The sequence below is a fragment of the Xenopus laevis genome, chromosome 3L (assembly GCF_017654675.1).
Source record: "Xenopus laevis strain J_2021 chromosome 3L, Xenopus_laevis_v10.1, whole genome shotgun sequence".
Lineage (NCBI taxonomy): Eukaryota > Metazoa > Chordata > Amphibia > Anura > Pipidae > Xenopus > Xenopus laevis.
The window spans coordinates 102,403,832-102,428,106 of NC_054375.1; the positions used below are offsets into that span (position 1 = coordinate 102,403,832).

General features: G+C 37.4%; 1 protein-coding gene across 1 annotated transcript in view; it reads left to right on the forward strand.

The window, feature by feature from the left end:
• mtmr10.L (myotubularin related protein 10 L homeolog) overlaps positions 1 to 24,275 on the forward strand; it is a 47,017-nt gene that overhangs the window by 8,860 nt on the left and 13,882 nt on the right. Inside the window, 3 exon segments of the mRNA NM_001091102.1 lie at positions 15,402 to 15,538; positions 16,819 to 16,891; positions 20,989 to 21,131. Of these exon segments, the coding sequence (NP_001084571.1) occupies positions 15,402 to 15,538; positions 16,819 to 16,891; positions 20,989 to 21,131 (353 nt within the window).

Below are 24,275 nucleotides of genomic sequence, written 5' to 3' on the forward strand. Positions count from 1 at the left end.
TTCGGCGGATGCCAGGAATTGTAACCTATTGTAAAGATTGCCAAATAAGTGGATGTTTACACAGTTTTGCCATTAACACACACTGGCCAAATTTGGGAGTTCCGGCTGTCATTTGGCTCCCAGTTGAACAATGAAGTTCATATTGGAAATCTAGGCAGACCCATCAGGAATGGACAGAATCACCTCTCTAATGTGTCCGTTTTCTAAGCCGCCCCATAGATATCTGATTGATTTTGCCCAGAGAGTGCTTGAGTGCTCAGGCAGGCTGTCTGGAGGGCCTGTAAACAGGCTAATAAGCTATTCTGGAGGTGCCCATCTATTCTCTTATTATATTGTTTGACTGAGCAGCAAGTAGCATTGCACTACTAAATATATACACTGTACATAACTCCATAATAAGCAAGGATCCTCGGGTCCTGTAAATGTGAAAAAGTGTTTATTTACACTGCTGAAAATCTAATAGGAGTATATGATGTCTCTACTCCTTTTTATAATAGTCAAGGTTTCAAAATCTGCTTGTTAGCAAAGTGATACTGGTATTGAGCATTCAGCCTGGCTTTCAGCTGCCTTTTGTTTTTCCCCTCATTTTGTAGCTTTGGTATGATAAACAGCGCTGCAGCAGCGTGACATGAGCCTGAGAACAATAGTGGCCTGTCACTCCAACCTACTCCAGTCATGTTTGGGATACTGGAGTGCTGTCAGATGAAGGGTCACCCAAGGGAAGGCCCCAATGAAAGTATAACAGCTGCACGGAGACTGCCTGGTGTTCTATTTAACTGGGTAATGTGACTACAAACTGCAAAAGACATTATGGAAAATGCAGAAAAACATGGCATGGCCCCCGTTTCTAACCTATGCTCTGCAAATGGACACTTTAGCGCGTTGGTTTGAAACACTTTGTAATACAGGTATAGGATCCCTTATCCAGAAACCCGATATCCAGAAAGCTCCGAATTACGGAATGGCTGTCTCCCATAGACTCCATTTTATCTAAATAATCCAAATTTTTAAAAATGATTTCCTTTTTCTCTGTAATAATAAAACATCAGCTTGTACTTGATCCCAACTAAAATATAATTAATCCTTATTGGAAGCAAAACCAGCCTATTGGGTTTATTTAATGTTAAAATGAATTTCTAGTAGGCTTAAGGCATGAAGACCCAAATTACGGAAAGATCCATTATCCGGAAAACCCCAGGTCCCGAGCATTCTGGATAACAGGTCCCATACCTGTACTACTATGATATGTAAATGTTTTCAAATCATTATACACAAGAACCATTAATATCTTATACATAATATCCTTATAAATGGTGATTTGTGATATCATCAGTTAGAATTGGTGCTCAGTGATGTCATTTCTGTCACTCTGCTCACGGAAAACTGTGTGTTATAATAAAGCACCCCCTTTTGTAAAATGAGAGGATATGTTATCTTGGAATTACATGACTTTTATAAAAGGCTTATCATGGAACGCCTCAGTGACTTATTATATTTTACAGAGAGTACTTTATTCACTGTATATATGCTCTATATATAGCAGAGGGAAGTCACTGCTTTGAGGATTGTGTTCTCTTTTATTTGTATGATAAAGCAGGAAGTAAGAATATACTGTTTCCCCTTCATCATAAGCTCTTGGGAGCAGGGCCTTCTGTCTCATTCTGTAACCCTAATGAGAGCTGTATAACTACTTTGGCTCTACATAAATAAATGATGAACCTCAGCACATAAAATATTAATTAAAGGCATGCTTTTTTTAAGAAATATTTTTCCTCCAGATGGTTTCCTTGAAAAATCTGGAAATGCTAAAAGGTTAGCAGTGAATCAAAGTTTACGTTAGTTAGTTAGTTTGTTGATATATGTAAACTTCTGGGCATTTGGTGGGGTAGCCAAATAAATGAATCTTTGTCCAATTTGGCCATTTATGTGTGGGGCCAAATCAGGCTGATCTTGTCGATCCGTGGGCCAACAATTGGATAATACTGCAGGCCGACAGGTATTGGTCGGACAAGAACAGCATCAATCAATTTTTAAAATCTGCCTGAAATATATCTGGCTAGCTCATTTTTATCAGCCCATGTATGGCCAGCTTTATTATATTACCAGTTGTATAATAGTTGCAAGGAACATTATATACTTCTTGTGGCTTTAGTACCTTAATGGAGAACAAAAAGCTCCTATCGATGGGGGATGACAAATGTTTTAGCACCCCCCCAAGTATTGTAATGCCTTACTTACATGATGTCCCAGGCCTTTGCTCCTGTTAGCAAAAAAACTGCCCAGGCCAGGGTACTAGCGAGTGATAAATCCTCTTCCTCCATTTGTCCTTTGTTTCACCTTTAAGTTACCTTTTAGTATATTGCAGAATAGCCAAGTCTAAGCAACTTTTCCATTGGTCTTCATTTATTTTTTATGGGTTTTTTCATTATTTGCCTTCTGATTGTTTCAAGCTTTCAATGGTGGTCACTGACCTCATCTAAAAACAAATGCTCTATAAGGCTACAACTTTAATGTTATTGCTGCTTGTTATTACTCTTTTTATTCAGGCCCTCTCCTATTTACAGTATATTCCAGTCTCTTGTTCAGTTCAATGCCTGGTTGCTTGTGTAATTTTTAGGGATGCACAGAATCCACTGTTCGGATGAATCTCAAATCCTTTGTGAAAGATCCTAACCCTAATTTGCATATGTAAATTAGGACAAAAAGAGGGAAAAGGACAGAAATCTTTTGAATTCCTTGTTTGTGCAACGAAAAGTCACATAGTTTTTTGGATCTGGTTCGACAAAATCCGAATCCAGAATATTGGCTGAATCCTGAACAAAATCCTAGATACTGTGCATAATTATTGAACTAAGGTCATAAATTCAGATATCATTTTTGTATTTCTAAGTAAACTCCCTGTTTTAGGGGCATATTTATCAAAGCGTAAATCTAGAGGTTTGCCACAGTTAAAAGTGTAAAAGTGAGAGTTCGTACTAAAAGTTACCGGTAACTCAAAAGTGCGCAAACATACTGTTTACGTTTTCTCTTGTACGTTTGTTGTATTTTTTTCATATTAGCTTTCATTTGCATTCACAATCTTTGTATTGTATCATGTGAAGGGCTCTATAGGCATCAATGAAGCTTTTTTACATTACTCTGTGATATTTAAGAATCCTATTGGCTTATTTATATGTAAACATTTCTTAAACAACAGTCAGGAGGGAGATTTATGAGCCATGTTGCTGTTGGCATTTAGATCTGTCTGTCCTTGGTTAAGCACAGAATGTCATACCAGTCATGTGATGTGGCTGGATTAGTATTTGGTTGTGATGTATCTGTATAGGTGACAGTAAATAGGGAGCTAAATACCCACAGCACAAAACATACAAGGAGCGCAAACAGCACAGTGTTACAGTGTCTAGTTAGTGGCAATACCTGTATACTAATGCAATCACAGACTGTTTAGCAATAAATACTGGGACTTCACACTGTATGTAATAGCATTGTCTCCTGAGAGCTTTTGACAGATGCTTACAAGCAGTGTTTTGCTGTTTTTAGAATATAGTTGCTGCTGATAAAAAAAGAAGTTACAAGTTTTTTCACCTGCAAATTTTTTTCATGTTTTGCAATTTGACCATTTTTGGCACACAGAACGCACGCAATACGTTAATCAAAGGTCTTGGAAGTTTATTTACTTGCAGGTATTATCCTAAGGCCCTCTGGAGTTGGGCAGATACAAAGGCGTGTGATAACGATAATTAGCTCTCATAAAATAACAAAGGTAAGCTCCTAATGGCTCCTAATACCTGGGTAATACAAGGTTATCATAGGTTGGAGGTTAATAATAATAAAAATGGCATGCTATCTCAAAGCAAGTATTAAACTGTAATGGTATGTTACATGACCACTACATCTAAAGTATTGTTTGTCAGTGCTGTGCATGAAAGCCTATTCCTAAATATATGTGTAAATGTCCTATACCTGGACATTGACATAATCATGAAATGTACAGTGTTATTGCATGTAATAGGCTGAAGTTGTCATCAGCAGCTTTGCCATTTATAACAGTTAAAAAAAGTTTAGGACTTTTACAGTAGCCATTTAATACCAGATGGAATATGTGGTATTGATGGCATGTGGCCACAATCTTAAATACAATATTAATGGTGAGGTTTTGCTTCCAAGTTTGAGGACCAGTGATGCTGAGCAGGATTTTTCAACCTCCAGCCCAACCTGTGCTCTTTAGATACAGCTCCAGCATCCTCTGGAAATAAAGTGCATGCTGATTATGCTTTTCTACTTTTAGCTTTAAACCACTTATTGCTTAATGCATGCCTTATGATACAGACTATTGGTTTATTATGGGAAAATAAAATGCCCCACCCCTGCTTACAAACCAGAAATGCAAAGTGCTTGTCATGAACAAAGCACTCAGCTTCAATATCTTCCAGTATTTGTTACTTTTCCCAGCAGGTTGTGAGTACTATATTTGTCTCTCTGCAGGGATTGATCTCTACTAGTTAGACTAATTCTAGTTGATTTATTGGCTCTAAGGGGATATGATTTATTGTGGAATTGCAGATGTTAAAAAATCAGATGGCAGCTGACAACGCATCTCAAACAAAAGCCTCATTCATTTCCAGAAAAAAACAATGATTATGTCAGTGGTTGTCTCTTTTATATCAAGCCTAAAGCCAGTGTTGTAAACTATATTTAGTTTCACATATTGGTTACTGTTCAGCAGCACTTGTAAACACAAAGCCCCTCATCCTTGCAATAGTGAACTAGTGGGACATTTCAGTTTAATTCAGTCTAAATTAGGATTTCACATCAATTGCTTATATCCCTGATCGTTGCTGCTGAAATTGACATTTTAATGTCCCCTAGTATCCCTAGTGGTGATCACCTATCTGCTCTCACATGTGCCTTGGTTTAATTTCCATTTCTTGCATATTCTTTGAACATGCTCTTTTTTTGGGGGTTTATCTTAAATCAGTGAATAAACCATTTACCAGTTTAAAATAAACCAATATAAAAGCTGCCATGTTCTTCCTATAAATCTAGAATTCTCAGATTTCAGGAATGGCAAACCCATGTGTGCTTTCTTATTTCTCACATTCAAGTGGTTTGGTTTCCCTGGTACATGGTATGGGATCCGTTATCCAGATCAGGTCCCAAGCATTCTGTATAACACGTCCCATACCTGTATAATGATTTATTATAACATGTCAATAAGCAAAGAAGTTTGGGCAAACACACTTCAAGCTAAATTTAGCACATTGTATAAATATTGCATGTTAACAAAGTGAAGAGGGAATGTATTGTTACTGTACTGAATCTGTCAAAAGCATTTTGTAGCGTGTATGTGTATTTTCAGGATTTTTATGCTCCCCCCCACCCAGATAAATGGACTCTCTTCGGTGGTAGCCTTGCACTAAGTGCGTACTAGGCTTGCCTTTAATAGCAGTTTGAGGGGAAGAGATGAAGCAGAACTGTTCGTGTGGTCCTGACACAGAACAGAAATTCTCACTTCCCACATGTACCAGAGAGGAAATGTGGAAACATAAATAAATTGGCCATAAATAAATCCAATTTTAGAAAGCAAAGGGAGTATTCGCCACAGAGCTCACAGTACAGAGCACTTGATAAGTGGATATAATGGCTCAGGAGGTGCTGTGCTAACATTTACATTGGAAATGCTGTTGGAGAGGCAGTATGAATAAACACCTGATAAACCACACATGACCAGCTAATGATTCTTCAGATCAATAATTTAAATAATTTTGGCATGCATGGGATATCTGGATAAATAAAAGTTGTACCTGTACTTGCTTTCTGCATCCCACATATTCTTGTACCCATTAGCTTGTAGTTCCATAAGGCTTTGTGTTTATTGCCACAGCTTTATGGTTCTGTTAATTTGAAGCAATTCAGTGTTTGTTGCCCAGGAATTCTGCACGGATAGAAGGGCATCTTAAAACCCCTAGTTTTGTTAAAATACCGCTGCATTGCACAACCAACAGCCTTTTCCCCCCGCTGCTCCTATTTCCATGTTCTTCTAGGTCTTTCTTCTCTAAGTGCATAAGCAGTGCATGTGCTTGGGATGCTGGGTACTACGCACTACAGTATTTTTATTTTTTGCAGAGAGTTGAATCTCAGAAGAACTGCAAATAAAACTATGCTATTTCAATCCAGATGATTAAACTGCCCATGGGGATTGGCACAGTAGCTACGTATTTGCAGAGTATTCTATCTTATCCAGCCTGGAAAGGGGCTGAAGTTGCTCTAGGCGTGCCTGCTGTATGTTTTTTTTTTTTGTTATGCAAACTTTTATTTATTATGTGGGTGGGCTACACCTTCAATCTTTTCTAGGTCAATTCCGTTTGATCTTGTCGTACCAGTTTTTGCCTGAAGACAACCCAGAAACATAGAATCTAGACTGATCCTGCTTTGAATAGCAATTACTGTACAAATAGCTTTAAAATCACTGAATAGTTTTAAATAATGTTTATTGTAAGGTTGCTTAGACCATTTTTTGTTATTTTGTGGAGTTCAGTATTTAATCCATTTCCACAGGACAACTACCAAAAGGAAAATTTGCTTCTTCATTGTTGTAAACTAGACAAACTTGTATAGCAAGATCTCCAAACCAAGGCACGAAGCTTTGAGTTTTGTTGATGTTATATAAACAAAGTATAACACAGTATATATTCACAACTGCTAAATTCATGAGACAAACATGAAGGCATAGAATATAGCAGTTTGTTTTACTCCATTCATGTGAATGCCAGACTGTGATATATTCCTGATATGTGCTGTTGCTTCATCATTCTCATTCGGAGCGATGAAGTTTCCTTGTGAGGCGAATTCGGAAAACGAAGCATTCCGAGTGCCAACCCGCCAGCGATTTAGACTCTAGCCGGCGGGAAGGCTTTTCGAGGAGATTAGTCGCCCGAAGAAGAGCCGATTTGTTGCTGGGCGACTAAATCTCCCCGAATCTTAGTGTGTGCCCTTACCCTAACAGGTGTACAAAAAATACCTTGTGAACATTTACCGTTAATTCTGTCCATGAGAGTTGCTAATGTATCAGGCAATAAGGAGGGCAGCCCTTCTGTACAGGCAGCATATTAACAATAAAGAATTACAGATATGTTTCTTTATTTTTACTTCCTGCAGATATTTTGTTTCCTAATACCAAAATCTGTTTGTGATTTTCCCCAAAGTGTGTGCATTATTTGTGACATTATATCCAGATTTGCAATCTTGAAACAGAAAGGTACAGGTTGCTTATAAAGCTGTCTATCAGCTATCTGCTGTCTAGCCTTCTGCATGGTTCTGGTATTTGGTGTCTGTACAGCATTCTAGAGCCTCAGTAAATAAATATAGAAAAAAAGAAGAAAAATTGATCAATGCACATTCCCTGGGCCCCTGACATATCAGTAATCTATGCAGATGCATGTATTTACAAAGACAGGGGGTTTTATTCAGTAAATAAATAGCATGGTAATAGTCTTGGCTAAGACAGCAGCTCAGATATGATGTGGCTGTAACTCTTTCATTTCTGCTTGGTCTTCTCTGCTGACCGGAATTGTGTACAAATGGAGCAAAAATCCCCTTTTTTCATGGTTATAACATTTTGTTGCATAGTGAGAGCAGACACCAAGTACCTCATTTTATGCGAAAATAACTGAACTATTTCTGGGCATTTTTAATAGCAGGGATATCACTAGGGACAATGTTGCCACGTCAAAATTAGGGATTGTGCCTCCAAAATGAGTGACTTTAGTTTATCATGTGCTTTAGGCAAGTAAGAAGCATCTCTATTGAGATCACCTTGGGACAGATGCAAGCTTACTCCAGCTCATATAATCAGGGCTGTGGAATCGGTACATAAATCCTTCTACTCCAACTGTTTTTAAAGGAACAGTAACACAAAAACTGAAAGTGTATCAAAGTAATTAAAATATAATGTACTATTGTTCTGCACTGGTAAAGCTGTTATGTTTGCTTCATAAAGACTACTATAATTTATATAAACAATCTGCTGTGTAGCCATGGAGGCAGCCATTCAAGCTGGAAAAAAGGAGCAAAGGCACAGGTTACCTAACAGATAAAAAACACCATTGTATTGGACAGGGTATATCTGATGTGCTACGTAACCTGTGTTACATGATCGGATCAGCCCGATATCGCCCACCTCAATGTGGGCATATAGGGGAGAGATTCGCTCGTTTGGTCAAATCGCCAAACGAGCAGATCTCTACATCATCATAATCATCATCATTTATTTATATAGCGCCGACAAGATACGCAGTGCTTAAACTTGGTTTTAACAAACAGGGAATCAATGGTGGATAACAAACAAGGGTTTACAGAATACAATAGGATTAGAGGGCCCTACAAACCCTACAAATTTCAGTTTACAAACTAAAGGTTAGGGTACAATGGAAACATTAGGATTTTAGAAACAACGTATGGCCAACTGAAAGGAACAGTTCAGTCTGAAAATAAAACTGTGTAAATAGGCTGTGCAAAATAAAAAAATTTCTAATATAGTTAGCCAAAAATGTAATGTATAAAGGCTGGAGTGACTGGATGTGTAACATATTAGCCAGAACACTACTTCCTGCTTTTCAGCTCATTAACTCTGAGCTAGTCAGCGACTTGAAGGGGAGCCACATGGTACATAACTGTTCAGTGAGTTTGCAATTGATCCTCAGCATTCAGCTCAGATTCAAAAGCAACAGATATGACCCATGTGCCCCCCCTCAAGTCTCTCTGATTGGTTACTGCCTGGTAACCAGGGTAACCAGTCAGTGTAAACCAAGAGAGCTGAAAATCAGGAAGTAGTGTTCTGGCTATTATGTTACACATCCAGTCACTCCAGCCTTTATACATTAAATTTTTGCCTAACTAACTGTATTAGAAACATTTTTTATTTTGCACAGCCTATCTATTTACCCAGTTTTTATTTTTACGCTGAACAATTCCTTTAATTCTGGTCTGAAAGATTATCACTTTAAGACTAATCTGTATAAGATTTAAGAATAAAAACTTTCTACTTTGACAGCTAGTGCACACACTCACAAATTTTTTTAATTGATGTATAGTGCAAAATTGCTTGAAATTGTTACATCTAACCATACATATCTCACATCCCGTGAGAGAGGATGAAAATAATGTACTATTTAGCAGGGGTAGTTGTACCACAGGACAACCTGACATTTTTATCTGCAAAAGGGTCACAGAAAAAACAAGCGAAACTTTTAGAACATTCAAGGTGGGTTGTAATGAAATGTCTTTTGTTTATATTGCAGATGTACTCTTTTTATTGCTGTACTTGTGAGAATACCATAAGCACATATTTCCTGTTTCCACTATAACAGGATAAAAAGAAGTCTCGGTATATAACCTATTGCTAAGCAAAATAAACATTAACTACAACAAAACAGCAGTGTTGACTTCCCTTTAGTCTCTCTTTTTTTATGTTACTTTGCTTTCAGAGCTGGGCTGTTTATTTACTTGTTGTATTTTGCCTGATCTTTCCTCCTCCTCTAGCCGGAGACCCCGCAGGGTCTGTGATGTGATTATTCCTCCTACACTTGCTGTGCATGTGATGTGGATATTTTGGCTGTGCTAGTACAGCAACATCATTAACTCACTGCTGGTTAATTTTAAGTACAAAAAATACTGGTTTATTTTAACATGCACAGGGCATGTTATTACTATATTAATATAATGGCAAGGTATAAATAGTTGTGTGCAGTCCTGTTTGAGATGCATCCAAAGATGTTAATATTATTTGAGATTTCACTAATCTGGCATGGTCCGACTTTCTGATGGGATGTATTTCAAGGAAGAAATGTAGGTACATTGCCCACATAAAAAATGAACGCTAAGCTGATTGTTACAAATCCAGTGTGTTAACCATTTTCCCAAGGGATCTACATTAATTTGGAGAATGACCTCTAATAAACCAACCTAAAAGTCTGATCGAAAGTTTAGGAATCTCTATCTTAAACAAAAAGAGTTCCCTTTGGATACCCATATACTGTAGGTGCTGAAACACAAAACCAGTTTTCGTATTGTTTGCGTTTTTTAAATAAACATCTTCACATGGACACAGAACAAGATCTAAATATATCCTGGCAATTGCTGGAAAAAAATATGCTCAAAGTGTTCTCAAAGTTGAAAGAGGAGAGTTGGCAGGGCAAGTATAGGCGGTAGCTCCTTGTTTAACATATTCCAAAGTGCTGCTTATTTCAGGGGATGGGTGGGGTGCTGTGGTTGCAGACTATTGGCTAGGTCTTCTTGTTCAGCTCCCAGTTTAGCAAGTGACTAAACTGGCATAAAATAAACTGTAAATTATGTTTTTACCCTGAGAAACCAAGATTTTAATCATAGTTGTTTTTGGGATAAACAAGGTGGCCATTGTAATTTTATTTTGAAAACTAGGCATTTATATCTAAAGTAAATTAAATATGCTAATATAGTCTGCAAGTCAACAGCTGCTCTTTTTGATGAATTTCTCTCATGTGGTTTATAATGAATTTCAGTGGACATGTTACAATCTTTTTTTTTTTTTTTTACATCTTTTACAATGACTTTGGGGGGAATTGTTTAACTGCCATATAACCCTGATGGTGTAATAAATAATTTGCTATTGTCTTTTATAAGGACATTTAAAATTCCAAGCCTAACCTTCATTGTATGTTAATATTAGCATGGCAATCTTTGATGTTTGACCCGCTACAACCGGTGTCTGATTAGGGAAAAACAGTCATCGGTTAGGACCCATTTTTACGTTTTTTTTCCAACTTCACAGCTGAGTTTGGATGAGACGACTACCCTGTTATTGTAGGTTGTGATTTTATAGAATTTTTTTTCTGTGGGTCAAACAATGTATAATGTGCTGTCCTGGATATCTTCTTCTCCATGGGGACTTCTTAGTACTGGTAGTATGTACCTCAAAAGTATGGAAATAAGTATGTTGTATAAAGCGCTACAATGATATGCAATGCTGTACTGTTACAAAATACAATACAATAAATAAGTATGAATACACAGAGACTAAGTGCCATTTGGTCTGAGGCACAGTAGGAAGGAGATTCTGGGTTGGACTGGCCCATCAGAGCACAAGCAGGGGCATCTTTAATTTTTAACAGTAAAGTCAGTAGTGCAGGGAGCGACGGTGGGTACTTCAGTGGCTGGATGTTGGGCCAATTGTACCCCAGTCAGACTCTTAGGAAGTCCCTGCCCCAGAGAACTTTATAAGTTACCTCTACAGATGACTATGGATAACATGCTGACCACATTTTGCTCATTTGGGATAGGAATGTAAGACCGTTCTGTGCAGATGCTCTCACACATATTCCATCATTACCAAACTATTATTATTGCTACTTGTTATAATTCATCTTCCTATTTAGGCCTCTCCTATTCATATTCAAGTCTTTTTCAAATCAGTGCATGGTTGCTAGGATAATTTGGACCCTAGCAACCAATTGCAAACTGGAGTGCTGTTGAATAACTCAAAAACCAAAAAATAACCAGTTGCAAATTGTCTCAGAATAGCACTCTCTATGTCATACTAAAAGTTAACTCAAAGCTAAAAAACCCTTTTAATGCTTTGGATTTTGGAGAAAAAAAATTATTTTTTTAATGCACCAGCTTTAAAGGGGAAGTAAACCCTGATTTACTGAGGGAATGTTAGTGCTTTAGAGTTTTCTTCCCAAAGTTTTTACCTGCACATATGTTAATGTGAAAGAGTTGTATTTCAAGCTGCATTTTGCAGCGTCAGAAGTGAAAATGAAATGTTAGGGCTTTACCTTTGTTTGACAGTAGAACCTTCAGTTCATTTGCTTGGAATGTAAAACAAACGTTCCCAGGCATTTACAATAAACTGCTGCCTTCCACTGTAACAGTGTGGCTACTGGGAATATAATGGGGGGGGGGGGAGCCTGATCAGATAACGACTTGGCTAGCTCTCCCCCTACTTCTGGTTGCTATTTCAAGTGAGGGTGGAAGATGTAACAAGCTGATCTAATTCCTTCATAATTAAATTATTCACTTAATTTGTGCAGGGATCCTGTACAGTTATCCAACGTCGGACAAAGGAGTGTGTGTTCATAGACCTTTAACACAAAAGAATGTTACTGGCACAGTTTTCTATCGATGACTAAGAATCCATGCATGTGTCAGCCGTTTTGCCTGCCAAGTAACCAGGAATTTCAGAAAAATAGTTTAACAAGATTTGTTTCTCTAGTCGCCTTTCACCATGGCTTGTCACATTAACCTTTTTGATGGAACTTTTTATATATTTTCAGCATTTATCCAGTGGAGATTGTTGTGTTTCTAAAAAATGGCAATTTACTGTGATCCGCACACTGAAGCCATGGAGATGCATATGGCTTTGAAGATGTGTGTGTTTGTTTATTTTATATATATGCTGTTTAATATATATGGACTTGAGTGCTGACCTGAAGTCCATTGCTCCATTAAACCATACCTGTGCATGTCATGGTGGCTCCCACTGAATCCTAGTTAGGCAAAAGGCAGTTTTTAGAAGCTAAAAATCTTCAAATGAAAAAGTATTTGACTAATTTTGTTCTTATTTACAACCGGATTTGTGAAACAGCTGAATTTGAAGGGGTAATTCACCTAGAAACTAGCTTTTTAAGTACAGGTATGGGAGCTATTATACAGAATGCTCAGATTTGGGGTTTTCTGGATAACAGATCTTTCTGTAATTTGGATCTTCAAACCTTAAATCTACTAGAAAATCATTTACACATTAAATAAACCCAATAGACTGGTTTTGCTTCCATTAAGGATTAATTATATTTTAGTTGGGATCAAGTACAAGGCAATGTTTTATTATAACAGACAAAAACGGAAATTATTTCTAAAAATAATTTATTTATTTGGATAATATGGAGTCTATGGGAGATGACCTTTCCATAATTCAGAGCTTTCTGGATAATAGGTTTCCAGATAACCGATCACATACCTGATGTACTCAACAGTAGTCTAAAGAAATCAGCCTTCTTATTTATTTTTATTTTTTGTGATTTCTGTTCATTTTTCAATCTTGAAATGCATTCTGCTATCTGGCTGCTAAGGCCTAATTGCCCTAACAACAACCAGGCTGCAGTTAGGATTGTAAGCTCAATAAGGGAAGGCCAGAAAAAAAAGATATCCAATGAAAAATATATATAGCAATTAAATAGAACCTTCACAATCAACCTTGACAGTCAATCTGTTTTTTTTTTTTTTTGTTTTTTTGCTAGGGCTATTGTTTTTTCATGTTCTGTTCCGGGCCATTGGCAGTGAAGATTTCTTTTACTATAGGAAACCTCAGCAGCTTCCCATCTTTTTTTCTACAGATTACAAGCTGTGGGCTGCTGTCTGTTACCTGAGCTTTGGGGCCAACTCACAATATACAAAATATACACAATAAAAAATGTACAATACAAGGCTGATTAGTAATTCATTCAGATTTACTTTACATGGTAGCATAAAAATAAAGGTGCTCTGCATCAGAATGTCTTGCTGCAACAATTTCTATGAAAGATCTAATCTTACTTCTGCTGAGGAGTCATGATTTCTCATCACTTCCTAGCTTCCGGCTTAGCTTTTCAACAGCAGCCCAGAGCATCCTGAGTGTGTGCAGAGTCACTGACTCTCAAACACAGTCTAGTGAGATCCAAGATGGAGAGCTGCTGTAGACAAAAATGAATGCAGAGGTCATAACTATTACAGAGCTGCCGAACCTCTGGTACAGTAAATTCAGCATATAAAATACAGCCTTTCAAATTTAGACTTTAGTTGTCCTTTAAGTACCCTATTGCCATATGGTGTAACAAAAAAAATCTAACTTTATTCAGGTTAGTGCAGGTATTTTATACAGAAATGACAGTATTTCCAATGGATATGTTATTGCTTTTATATATTTAGAATCATTCCGGATAAATGTGCATTTAAATATTAATGGCAATATGAGTGTAGATATTTGCATATATTGTGACTCATCTAGACTATGCCCATCATTTACACCATCCAATCTGTCAACCTAAATTTAAGCCCTGGGTATAAAAAAAAAATTATCCTTTATAGCTATAACTGATTGCTATTTGGTTGTTACAAATACTAAAAATAATATAATATGTTGCTCTGGTAACCAGTCCCAAAGACACTTTCATGTCAGGTTTTAAGGAGTGAGTCACGTTACGTTAGATATTACACGAGTGACTCATCAAGCTCTCAATCTTTTTTTTACTAATTGAGAACAGTTATATAAATCAGCCCTCCTTAAAGGAAAGAGGAAGGAAGCGGCAGAGTGTTTAATGATTTGGTAGGTGTTTTGCTGTGAAGCAATGTAACACAGTGTTAAAGTCCTAATCACTATACTTATTATATTTACTCTTGCTTGCAGTGGCTCCAGTACAAACAGTTTGGGGACAGAATATTGTTTTTATTCCAGAGCTGTCTGAAGAGAAACCGCTATTTGTTGTCAGTGTTTATTCCATTGTGTTTTCCTTTATTGGAAGTGATGTATACTTAAAGAAACAGTTTTTTGCATAATGAAAGTTGCACCGCAAGGAAACTTCAGCTGACTTCAGAAAACTAAGCACACTGTATATTTTCCCACCAGTGATTTACTTTATTGCTGTTGGGAAAACATTTTGAAGCGATTTGTTACCCAAGGTAGCGCAGATTTTAACACTGGTGATGAGTCTCTACTGTTCAATTTCCAGTCTTTTGTTCAAACCATTGCCTAATTTCTAAGGTAAACAAGACCCCAGCAACTAGGTAGGAGGCAAATTTCCAAACTGGAGAAATGCTGAATAAACCGATAAATATTTGAAAAACCACAAATAATAATATAAAAAATTGTCTCATAAGTATCTACATTATATTAAAGGTTACGTTAAAGGTAAACAACCCCTTTAAGTACTTCTGAGTAAATAGATACTCACAGAATGCATCACATGCCATTTAAGCCTTCCTGTATATTGCTCCATAAATCAACATGTTTTATTTTTAGGTGAAAGTATCAGTGTTTGTGCCTTGTCAAATTGACCAAAATACTGTACAACATAACTTGTAGATACTTCACTTTTTTTCTTGCATATTATGGCAGTTCTATTGTGTGCCTTTTGAACCATGTCCTTAATCTTTTATCTACTGTAACAGCACCTTACATTAATAAGTACAGTGGGTATGCAGTCCAGTGTGGTACTCAAACAAAGGAACATGTTTATTATTTAGTTTTTTTGTTGATTTGTTAACATTGGTGGCTTTTAAATGAAGTCACGTGACGCGTTGTAATATGAATTTGTCATTAGGAGATAAATGACTAGCATTATTTCAGTTGAAGCTTCAAATGTTACCTAACCAAATTATTCTTGTATTTTTAGGTGAGATAGTTGTGAATGAAGTGAATTTTGTCCGGAAGTGCATTGCTTCTGATACAAGTCAGTATGACCTCTGGGGGAAACTGGTCTGCACCAATTTCAAGATTTCCTTCATTACAGAGAATAGTGTGCCTTTCCAGGTTGGTCTTATACTTTGTATTTTTCTACAGGATGGTGCGACAGTTGGATACAACTACGTTTTTACCTCCATAGCAGTCATCAGAAATTGAATTAGGCCATAGTCATTTTATTTACAGTTAAGTAGCTGTATCAAACATTTCACCTTCCAATAATTGCTGTACCTGGCACATTCAGGCCTGCAACACTGCCCATGCTTCATTGTGGATTGCCCTGACTTTACAGGGGAAGCATTTTCATATAAGAAGCGGTAGAGTATTCCCCTGCAGCTGTACCCTTGAGTGCAATGAGCTGTAGTAAACATCTGGAACAGCTTGTCACTTCCAGCAGGCTTTGACCTCCAGATGTGCGGGCAGGGCTGCAGTGATAGGAGCCACATTGCGCTGCAATAATTAGTTCTTACTGTGCTAGGAAAACTGCGCAGACCAAACATTTTTTTATAATGTAGTCTTCCAAGAACTAGAGGAGACTATCACACAATGACGGGTCACAGGCATGTTTTAAAAGCATATTCTGTTTTGTTTTGGAGATCAGATCTGGCAATATCATATCAGAGAGTTACTCAGGCCACAAGTAATCACTTAGTAAAGGTAAGGAGTTCTTTAGCCTTCTGAGTGCACTAAAATGTGCATTGGAGTCCATAAGTGATGTATAAACTATAACTTAAATGAGGAGCAGTTTCCACTCATATGAATGAATACAAATATTCTAATAATATGGCACCTTTGCATACCAAAAAGATGGACACGGAGCATATTTTAAATGGGTGCATACAGCAGCATAAGGGCTCGTACTGACGGGTGTTGTGACCCTGCCCTTCCTTCTGGTCTGTTTTCCTGCGGAGCTCACAACAAAGCACAGCCAGTATTTCCCTATAGCGTTGTACTCATATAGGCGCATCCACGTGCCAAACACAGGTGGAACTCTTCACCATGTTGCGTTCCACCGGTGCTTGGATGTATTTGTGTTTTGATCTGTGGTACACAGGAAAACTGACCACAGGGTAAGAAACGCTAGACCGTACAAGCCCTAAAAAAACTCTTTATAGAGAGTGCCCTAGTTAGAATCAAACTCCAACCCCAGCATTGCAAGTCAGCACTGCTAATAAACACTAGCCACCGTTCTGCCCATACTTACGGTAACTAGTAATTGTAACAAACACATCGTTGTAGCGGTAGACATCAGCGGATTTATATTTTGCATGTGTCATATACAGCACTATAACACAGTGGTGTAACAAGATGGTGTTTATTCTGATTTCTTAAAATATTTTATGTTTCAGAGATTCCATTACAAGAACCTCCTTCTGGGTGAACATGATGTCCCTTTAACATGCATAGAACAAATTGTTGTCGGTATGTGATTTTTATTCTCTGTGCAAGATCATAGAGCTGCAAGTCCAATCCAGCCATTAGCTGTTATATTTAGAAAAGCCAAAGGCAATTCTCTGTAATTTATGGTAACTCACTGCCTGTTCTATCTGAAATTTTGGTTATTTGTTACCAAAGTCCTGTGACCCATTCTTTTTTGTGTGTGAAAGTATGGATCACAGGACTTACAAATATCAATAGGTGTTTATTCAAAAAGTGACAGTTTGGCTAGCACTCAAGCCTTTCTCAGAGTAACAAAATAAACGTACAACTTTCTATTAAACACTCAATGGCGGGAAGGAAGCATGTGTGGTGTCATCAATTAGAATCAAAATAGTACATCCCCCAAACACCCGATACACAAAATCAAGTGCAAATTCGTGATGTGCGTGCCGGCCCAATACCCATTGGTTTACTCACGGGTTCAGGCCGACCTAACACTCATGTTTGCGGGTGGTGGGCGCCTGCGGCTTTATAAAAGCAAGTGGGATGTGGGCTGAGGGAGGGTGGGTTAAGGTCGGGTGCGGGTCAGAAAAAACCGAACCCGCGCATCACTAGTGCAAATACTGCACAAAGGAAATAGAAAATAGTATGACCATTAAAATGCAACAATAAAATATGATATTAAACGGTATCAACAGTAGTGTATCAGTTCCTGTTCCATAAACATTGGCTGCAAAATACAGCAGTTCGAACACATAGCGCCTCAGTAATCAGGGTACAACAGAAATCAGACAACAAAAAGCTATAAAGCATAGCAGATACTGATGGCTCATTAGTTTGGTAAATAATTTAGTAAACACTTTCTGAAATAACCCCCATATCAACTAAACTAGAGCCTGCAATAAAATCATATGTTTGAGTAAACACATTGGCAGTCCCAGCAGAGCATTAATCAAAACACGAAAATGTCCAAATTGTTATGATGGTCTAACAGGGATGAACTCGTAGTGTGACCAACCCTAACCTGGTACTAGCCACTTTTTGTTGCTAGGGGTGCAACGCCATAGTGACTTATGCATATAGTCATAGACGATCAGACTCGTTGACATGGCAACACATCGGGATACGGATCCATTAAAGGAAAACTATACCCCCAAAATGAACACTTAAGCAACAGATAGTTCATATCATATTAAGTGGCATATAAAAGAATCTCACCAAACTGGAATATATATTTAAGTAAATATTGCCCTTTTACATCTCTTGCCTTGAGCCACCATTTCGTGATGGTCTGTGTGCTGCCTCAGAGATCACCTGACCAGAAATACTACAACTCTAACTGTAACAGGAAGAAGTGTTGAAGCAAAAGACACAACTCTGTCTGTTAATTGGCTCATGTGACCTTACATGTGGTTTGTTTGTGAGTACAGTGAATCCTACGATCCCAGGGGGCGGCCCTTATTTTTTAAAATGGCAATTTTATATTTATGATTACCCAATGGCACATACTACTAGAAAAGTATATTATTATGAAAATGGTTTATTTACATGAAGCAGGGTTTTACATATGAGCTGTTTTATGCAATATCTTTTTATAGAGACCTACATTGTTTGGGGGTATAGTTTTCCTTTAACTGCAGTTCGGTCGCCGTGAGCCTGTGTTTACTAATGCATATGATTTTATTGCGGGCTCTAGTTTAGTTGATGTGGGGGGTTATTACGGAATGTGTTTACTACATTATTTATAGGACTAATGAGCCATGACTATCTGCTCTGCTTTATACATTTTTGTTGTCTGATTTCTATTGCACCTTAACTACTGAGGTACTATCTGTTAAAACTGCAGTATTTTTCGGCCAGTTTACTGACAGGAACCGATAAACTACTGTTGATACATTTAAGCATTACTTTTAATATCATATTTTATGGTAGCATTTTATTCGCTATATTATTTTCTATTTCCTTTGTGCAGTATTTGCACTCAGTTTTTTATTGATTTTGGGATGTGTACTATTTTGATGCTAATTGATGACGCCACACATGCTTTTTTCCCCTTCACTTCCAGTGTTTAATAGACAGTTGTACATTTGTTTTGTTACTTTGAGAAAGGCTCAAGCGCTATATTTTGTAAGTCCTTTGAGTGTGGACCCATTCTTTCAGTATCTATTATTTATTTTGCTACTCCACCCAGACCTCTTTGTCTTATACACATGAGTGCAGGCATCCACATCCATATTTGTGTATATATAATGGATACCTGCACTCGTGTATAAGACACAGTTTCACAAAGTTATTCTGGAAGTCTGAAAGAGCCACAAAACAAGTGACACCTCTAGTTGTGAAGCAAGTTCCTCAGAGATCTAGTCTTGTCTTGTTTGTTGCATTGTTTGTTCTCCCAAAATGAATTCGCTAGGCACTGCCATACTGATAATTTTTTTTTGTGTGTGGTCATTCATATGGGACTACCTGGTAATTAATTTGGAACTATCTGGTAATTTGGAACTACCTGGTAATTCATTGGGGACTACCTGGTAATTCATTGGGGACTACCTGGTAATTCATTGGGGACTACCTGTTAATTCATTGGGGACTACCTGGTAATTCATTGGGGACTACCTGGTAATTCATTGGGGACTACCTGGTAATTCATTGGGGACTACCTGGTAATTCATTGGGGACTACCTGGTAATTCATTGGGGACTACCTGGTAATTCATTCGAGACTACCTGGTAATTCATTCGGGACTACCTGGTAATTCATTCGGGACTACCTGGTAATTCATTCGGGACTACCTGGTAATTCACTTTGGACTACCTGGTTATTCATCCGGGACTACCTGGTTATTCATCCGGGACTACCTGGTTATTCATCCGGGACTACCTGGTAATTCATTTTACCTTGGTTGCAAGAAAGCAAGCAATGGGAAACACCTAAACATAATAATAACACAAATGTAATTATAAATGAAATGCATACCTAATAAGATGTTCATTTAGATACATGCCTATTTGTTGTCTATTTAAGCGACTACAATAAAATAAATTCACATTCTTTTGCTATATTTGTGAATGCATTCATCCCCTTTTATGGCATTAGCATGTTTCATTATCTTCCCAGTTTGGGTGTAGGTAAAATTGGTAGTTTAAACATCCTTCATACATTTGAGTTAACTTGCCATGTAGTTTTCCTTAGAGATAACATTCTGCGTAGACACTGTTGCCATTTTTCCCCAATTGATGTCAAGGGAGAATGGTTTTGTGTTACTGAAAATATGCAAGAGTGTGCATGAAAAGCAAAGGGCTGGGGAAACATATCTAAGACAGAAGCTCCTTTGCAGTTGAATACATGATATTGTTGTGAAGGTGTCTAACATTCAATGCATGTCTTTGAAAACAGAAATAATATACTCTTATGTAGTGCCATCTCCTGGACATTTGTTGTACTCTACCCAGTATTTCTACACCAACATGTATTTGGCAGTGTTCAGGGAATGTGCATATTTTCTCTCACAGAGCTATTCTTTTATCCCATAATTTTTCAAATTCTGATTTCTTTTTTTTTTTTTTTATCTTAAGATATCCAGTTTTTATAAAATTGCCCATTAGGGTAATGTTGCTCAAATTATTTGCTATATTGTTTGTTTCCTCTGTTTTTGCCTAGATTTCTTACCTCGACATAAGCATTTCCTTCAATAAATATCACCATAGTATTTTCAGGAATAAATAAATACATGTTGATAAAGGTGTCCCTTTAATTTCACTTAAAGGAGAATAAAATAATAAATGTTATTTTTGGTTGGCTTCAAAATAATCGCAATATAAACTTTCCATAGAAACATAAATTGATACCTTGCACTTACAGTAGAATTAAGCAGATATGTATAATGGACAATATATTCTGAATTAGTAACCTGGTTATCTGAAGGCTGATAAAGAAGTGCAGTATTTGCATGCACTAGTACTTACCATACTCCTTACCTAACTTGCGTTATTGCCTCTGGGCACCATGGGGGAGGGGGGGAGGAAAATGTATTTTCACCCCCTCCCCCCATGGTACTTACCCCAGTGGTGCTGCTGTTCTGTCATATAAGCTTTTTTTTTTCATTTTTTAATTTAATTTCCCCGTATTTTGTTTCCTAGTTAATGACACCAAGAGAAAGCAAAAGATTCTCTCTCACAACCAGAAACTGAAGTTTAACCCTACAGAACTTATTATTTATTGCAAAGATTTCCGCATCCTGCGCTTTCGTTTTGATGAAGCTGGCCCAGAGAGTGCCAAAAAGGTGAGGCTTGGTTATGCAAAGTTTTCCCGGAAAATGTATCTAAGATTGTACCATCAAGATCTAGCCTGCACTTATATTTTTGCCATGTTCTTACCATATACTATTTTCTGACCGTTAGGTTTAGGTATATTTTAAATTCTACACAGCACTTTTTATTGAAACAACACATTAATTCTTCAATACAATGTACACCAATACTTTCACTATGGGGCAGATTTATCAATGGTCGAATTTGTAAAAACTCCCATGAACTCGAAATCCAAAAAACGACCAATCGGAATTTTTCCAAAAAAATTTTATTTTTCAAATTCGGCTGAATGGGATCGACTCGCAAACTTGAATCGAAACAGAGATTCTATATAGGTGATAGGTCAGATGAGAGTTGGGTTCTAGGTACAGGTAAAGAGGGTACGTCAGTCATTTGGAGGGGTTTGATGGAGTGTTCAACCCCCTCCATGACTAAGTGCCCTGAGTGGGTGCGAAACGCGTAGGACGGATGGAGATGCAAATAAACTGACGAAAGCCGGCAGTGCAAGGTGCCATCCACAAAAGGGGTTGAGAGGTTGGCCGAATCTGCCCGACCGTCTGGTATCAGGCTGGCCCACACACATCACTAAATTGTGGGTTTTGAAATTCTTGATATGTTAATTTTTTTTTGTAGTTTTTCCACAAATGAAGGCACCTGTGGATCATCTGTATACACAAGGCTGATGAGCAGATAATGTGTCTGTAGTTAGAGGCAGAGCGTTTCAGTGGAAATAACTCCATGTTCTGCCAGTGAACTAGACTTGCAGTATATGGCGTGTTATGTTAGGCTGGAGGTACCTGCATGCATGATTAAAAATGTGTGATATTTATCCCATCGGCCAGTTCCTTTGTGAAATGGAAAATGTTTCTTTTCCCAGCCTTACAGGACATTTAGTCACTCATTAATGTAATCTGTATTCATCTCCTGGAAATTGTGCACAACTAGCGTTCCTTTGGCAAGAGTCGTGCTTCCTCACACCAGTCTACCTGCCAAGTCCGTTGTGTTAGAGGGTTCAGGAAAGGGTGAACAACAGAATTATTCATCAGCACTTCCTAAAAACATCACTGCCTGCGCTGAATCCCTGTAACCTGGCTTGATTTGGAATTGCTCAGATAGCCAGCATTCTCTGAAACTACGTATTTTATCGTACAGACATCTGATTTATGTGAAATAGCCGCAGATCAGTACAGCTGCCTGGACTCATTCCAAGGCATACAACTGTGTGTGGCTATTTCAGAGGCATGTCCTTAATGTCTTATCAGTACTATCAGGGCAGAATGCTAATCGTTTCCAGTAATAATACTTACTGCTTATCCCCATCAGTTTGCTGTGAGTGCCTAAATGGATAGCATTAAGAACATATTTGTAACTTAGATTTGTTAATAAGGTAATAAACAGAAATCCTGTTTAGTATCAGTAGCAACCTCCAAACCCCATGACCGTATTTTCACTGCAGTCCCTTTATGTGACTTTCTCAGTGGACCAAAGTTTTTGGAGGTGAACCAGTTCATAAATGTTAACCTTTACCATGCTCCCTCTAGCTGATGAATTCTTTCTTTAGAATGCCAATACATTAGGCACCTCACCTCCTTAAATATCATCATTGCTGTCTCATTGAGTTCTTTCCCGTTATAGGAGCCTTAGTACTGGTTAGCTTGCTATGCCCTGTATTTTGGTAAGTTTAATCAGGGAGGGGTATTAACCGATTAAATTATTTAAAGCTACTTTTAGTGTACAGGTATGGGACCTGTTATCCAGAAACCTGTTTTCCAGAAAGCTCTGAATTATGGAAAGGCAGTCTCCCTTAGATTCCATTTTATCCAAATAATTCAAATTTTTTAAAAGGATTTCCTTTTTCTCTGTAATAATGAAAAAGTACCTTATACTTGATCCAAATTAATATATAATTAATCCTTCTTGGAAGCAAAACCAGCCTATTGGGTTTATTTAATGTTTACACGATTTTCTAGTAGACTTAAGGTATGAAGATCCAAATTATGGAAAGATCCCTTATCCGGAAAGCCCCAGGTCCCAAGCATTCTGAATAACAGGTCCCATACTCTATATCCCACACATTGATTTTGCCTGTAAAATAACAATATAATTCCCCATGCTGGGAGCTGAAATTCAGTAAGGTTGGTAATTCCATTTAAAGCATACATGTGAAACCATAATATTTCATTATAGAGGTGATTCACATTTAAAGATGGGTTCACTTTTAAGTGAACTTTTGTTATGTAATAGAATGGTCAAGTCTAAGCAACTTTTCCATTGGCTTTCATTATTTATTTTTTATAGTTTTATTATTTGCCTTTTCCCTCTGACTCTTTCCAGCTTTCAAATGGGCGTCGTTGAACCCATCTAAAAAAAAAATGCTCTGTAAGACTACAAATTATTGCTAATTTGTATGTCTCACCTTTCTCGTAAGGTCTTTTCCTATTCATATTCCAGTCTCTTTTTCAAATCAATGCATGGTTACTAGGGTAATTTGGACCCTAGCAACCAGATTATTTATAATGCTAATTGAAGAGTTGCTGAATAAAAAGCTAAATAACCCAAAAACCTTAAATAATAGAAAATGAAAACCAATTGCAAATTGTTTCAGAACGTACTCTCTACATCATACAAAAAGTTAACGCAAAGTTTGAACAACCCCTTTAAGTCAACTTTTAGAACCCCTTTAAGTCAACTTTTAGAATGGCTAATTCTGAGCAACTCTTCAATTGGCCTTTATTTTTTCTTTTGTATAGTTGTTGCCTTCTTTTGCAAGCTGCTGGATAAAAAGCTAAATTAAAAAAAAACACAAATAATAAATGAAAACCAATTGCAAATTGTTTTCGAATATCATTTTTTACATCATACTAAAATGTGAACAACCCCTTTAATAGTTTAATTTCACCATAGGGCTGGTCCAGGCTAATCTGCTCAACTCAAAGCTTCTCACTGTGCCTTAGGGCCAAGAAACCCTGATTGGTTTGTATGTATTAGATGTACAGATTACCCCTGCACTTGGGATATGCAGGATGTGTATAAAATGACATTCACAATAATAAAAACATGAATGCTACACAATCTCATTGGTTAATACGTCTTCATTTTCTTCATTTGTTGCTCTC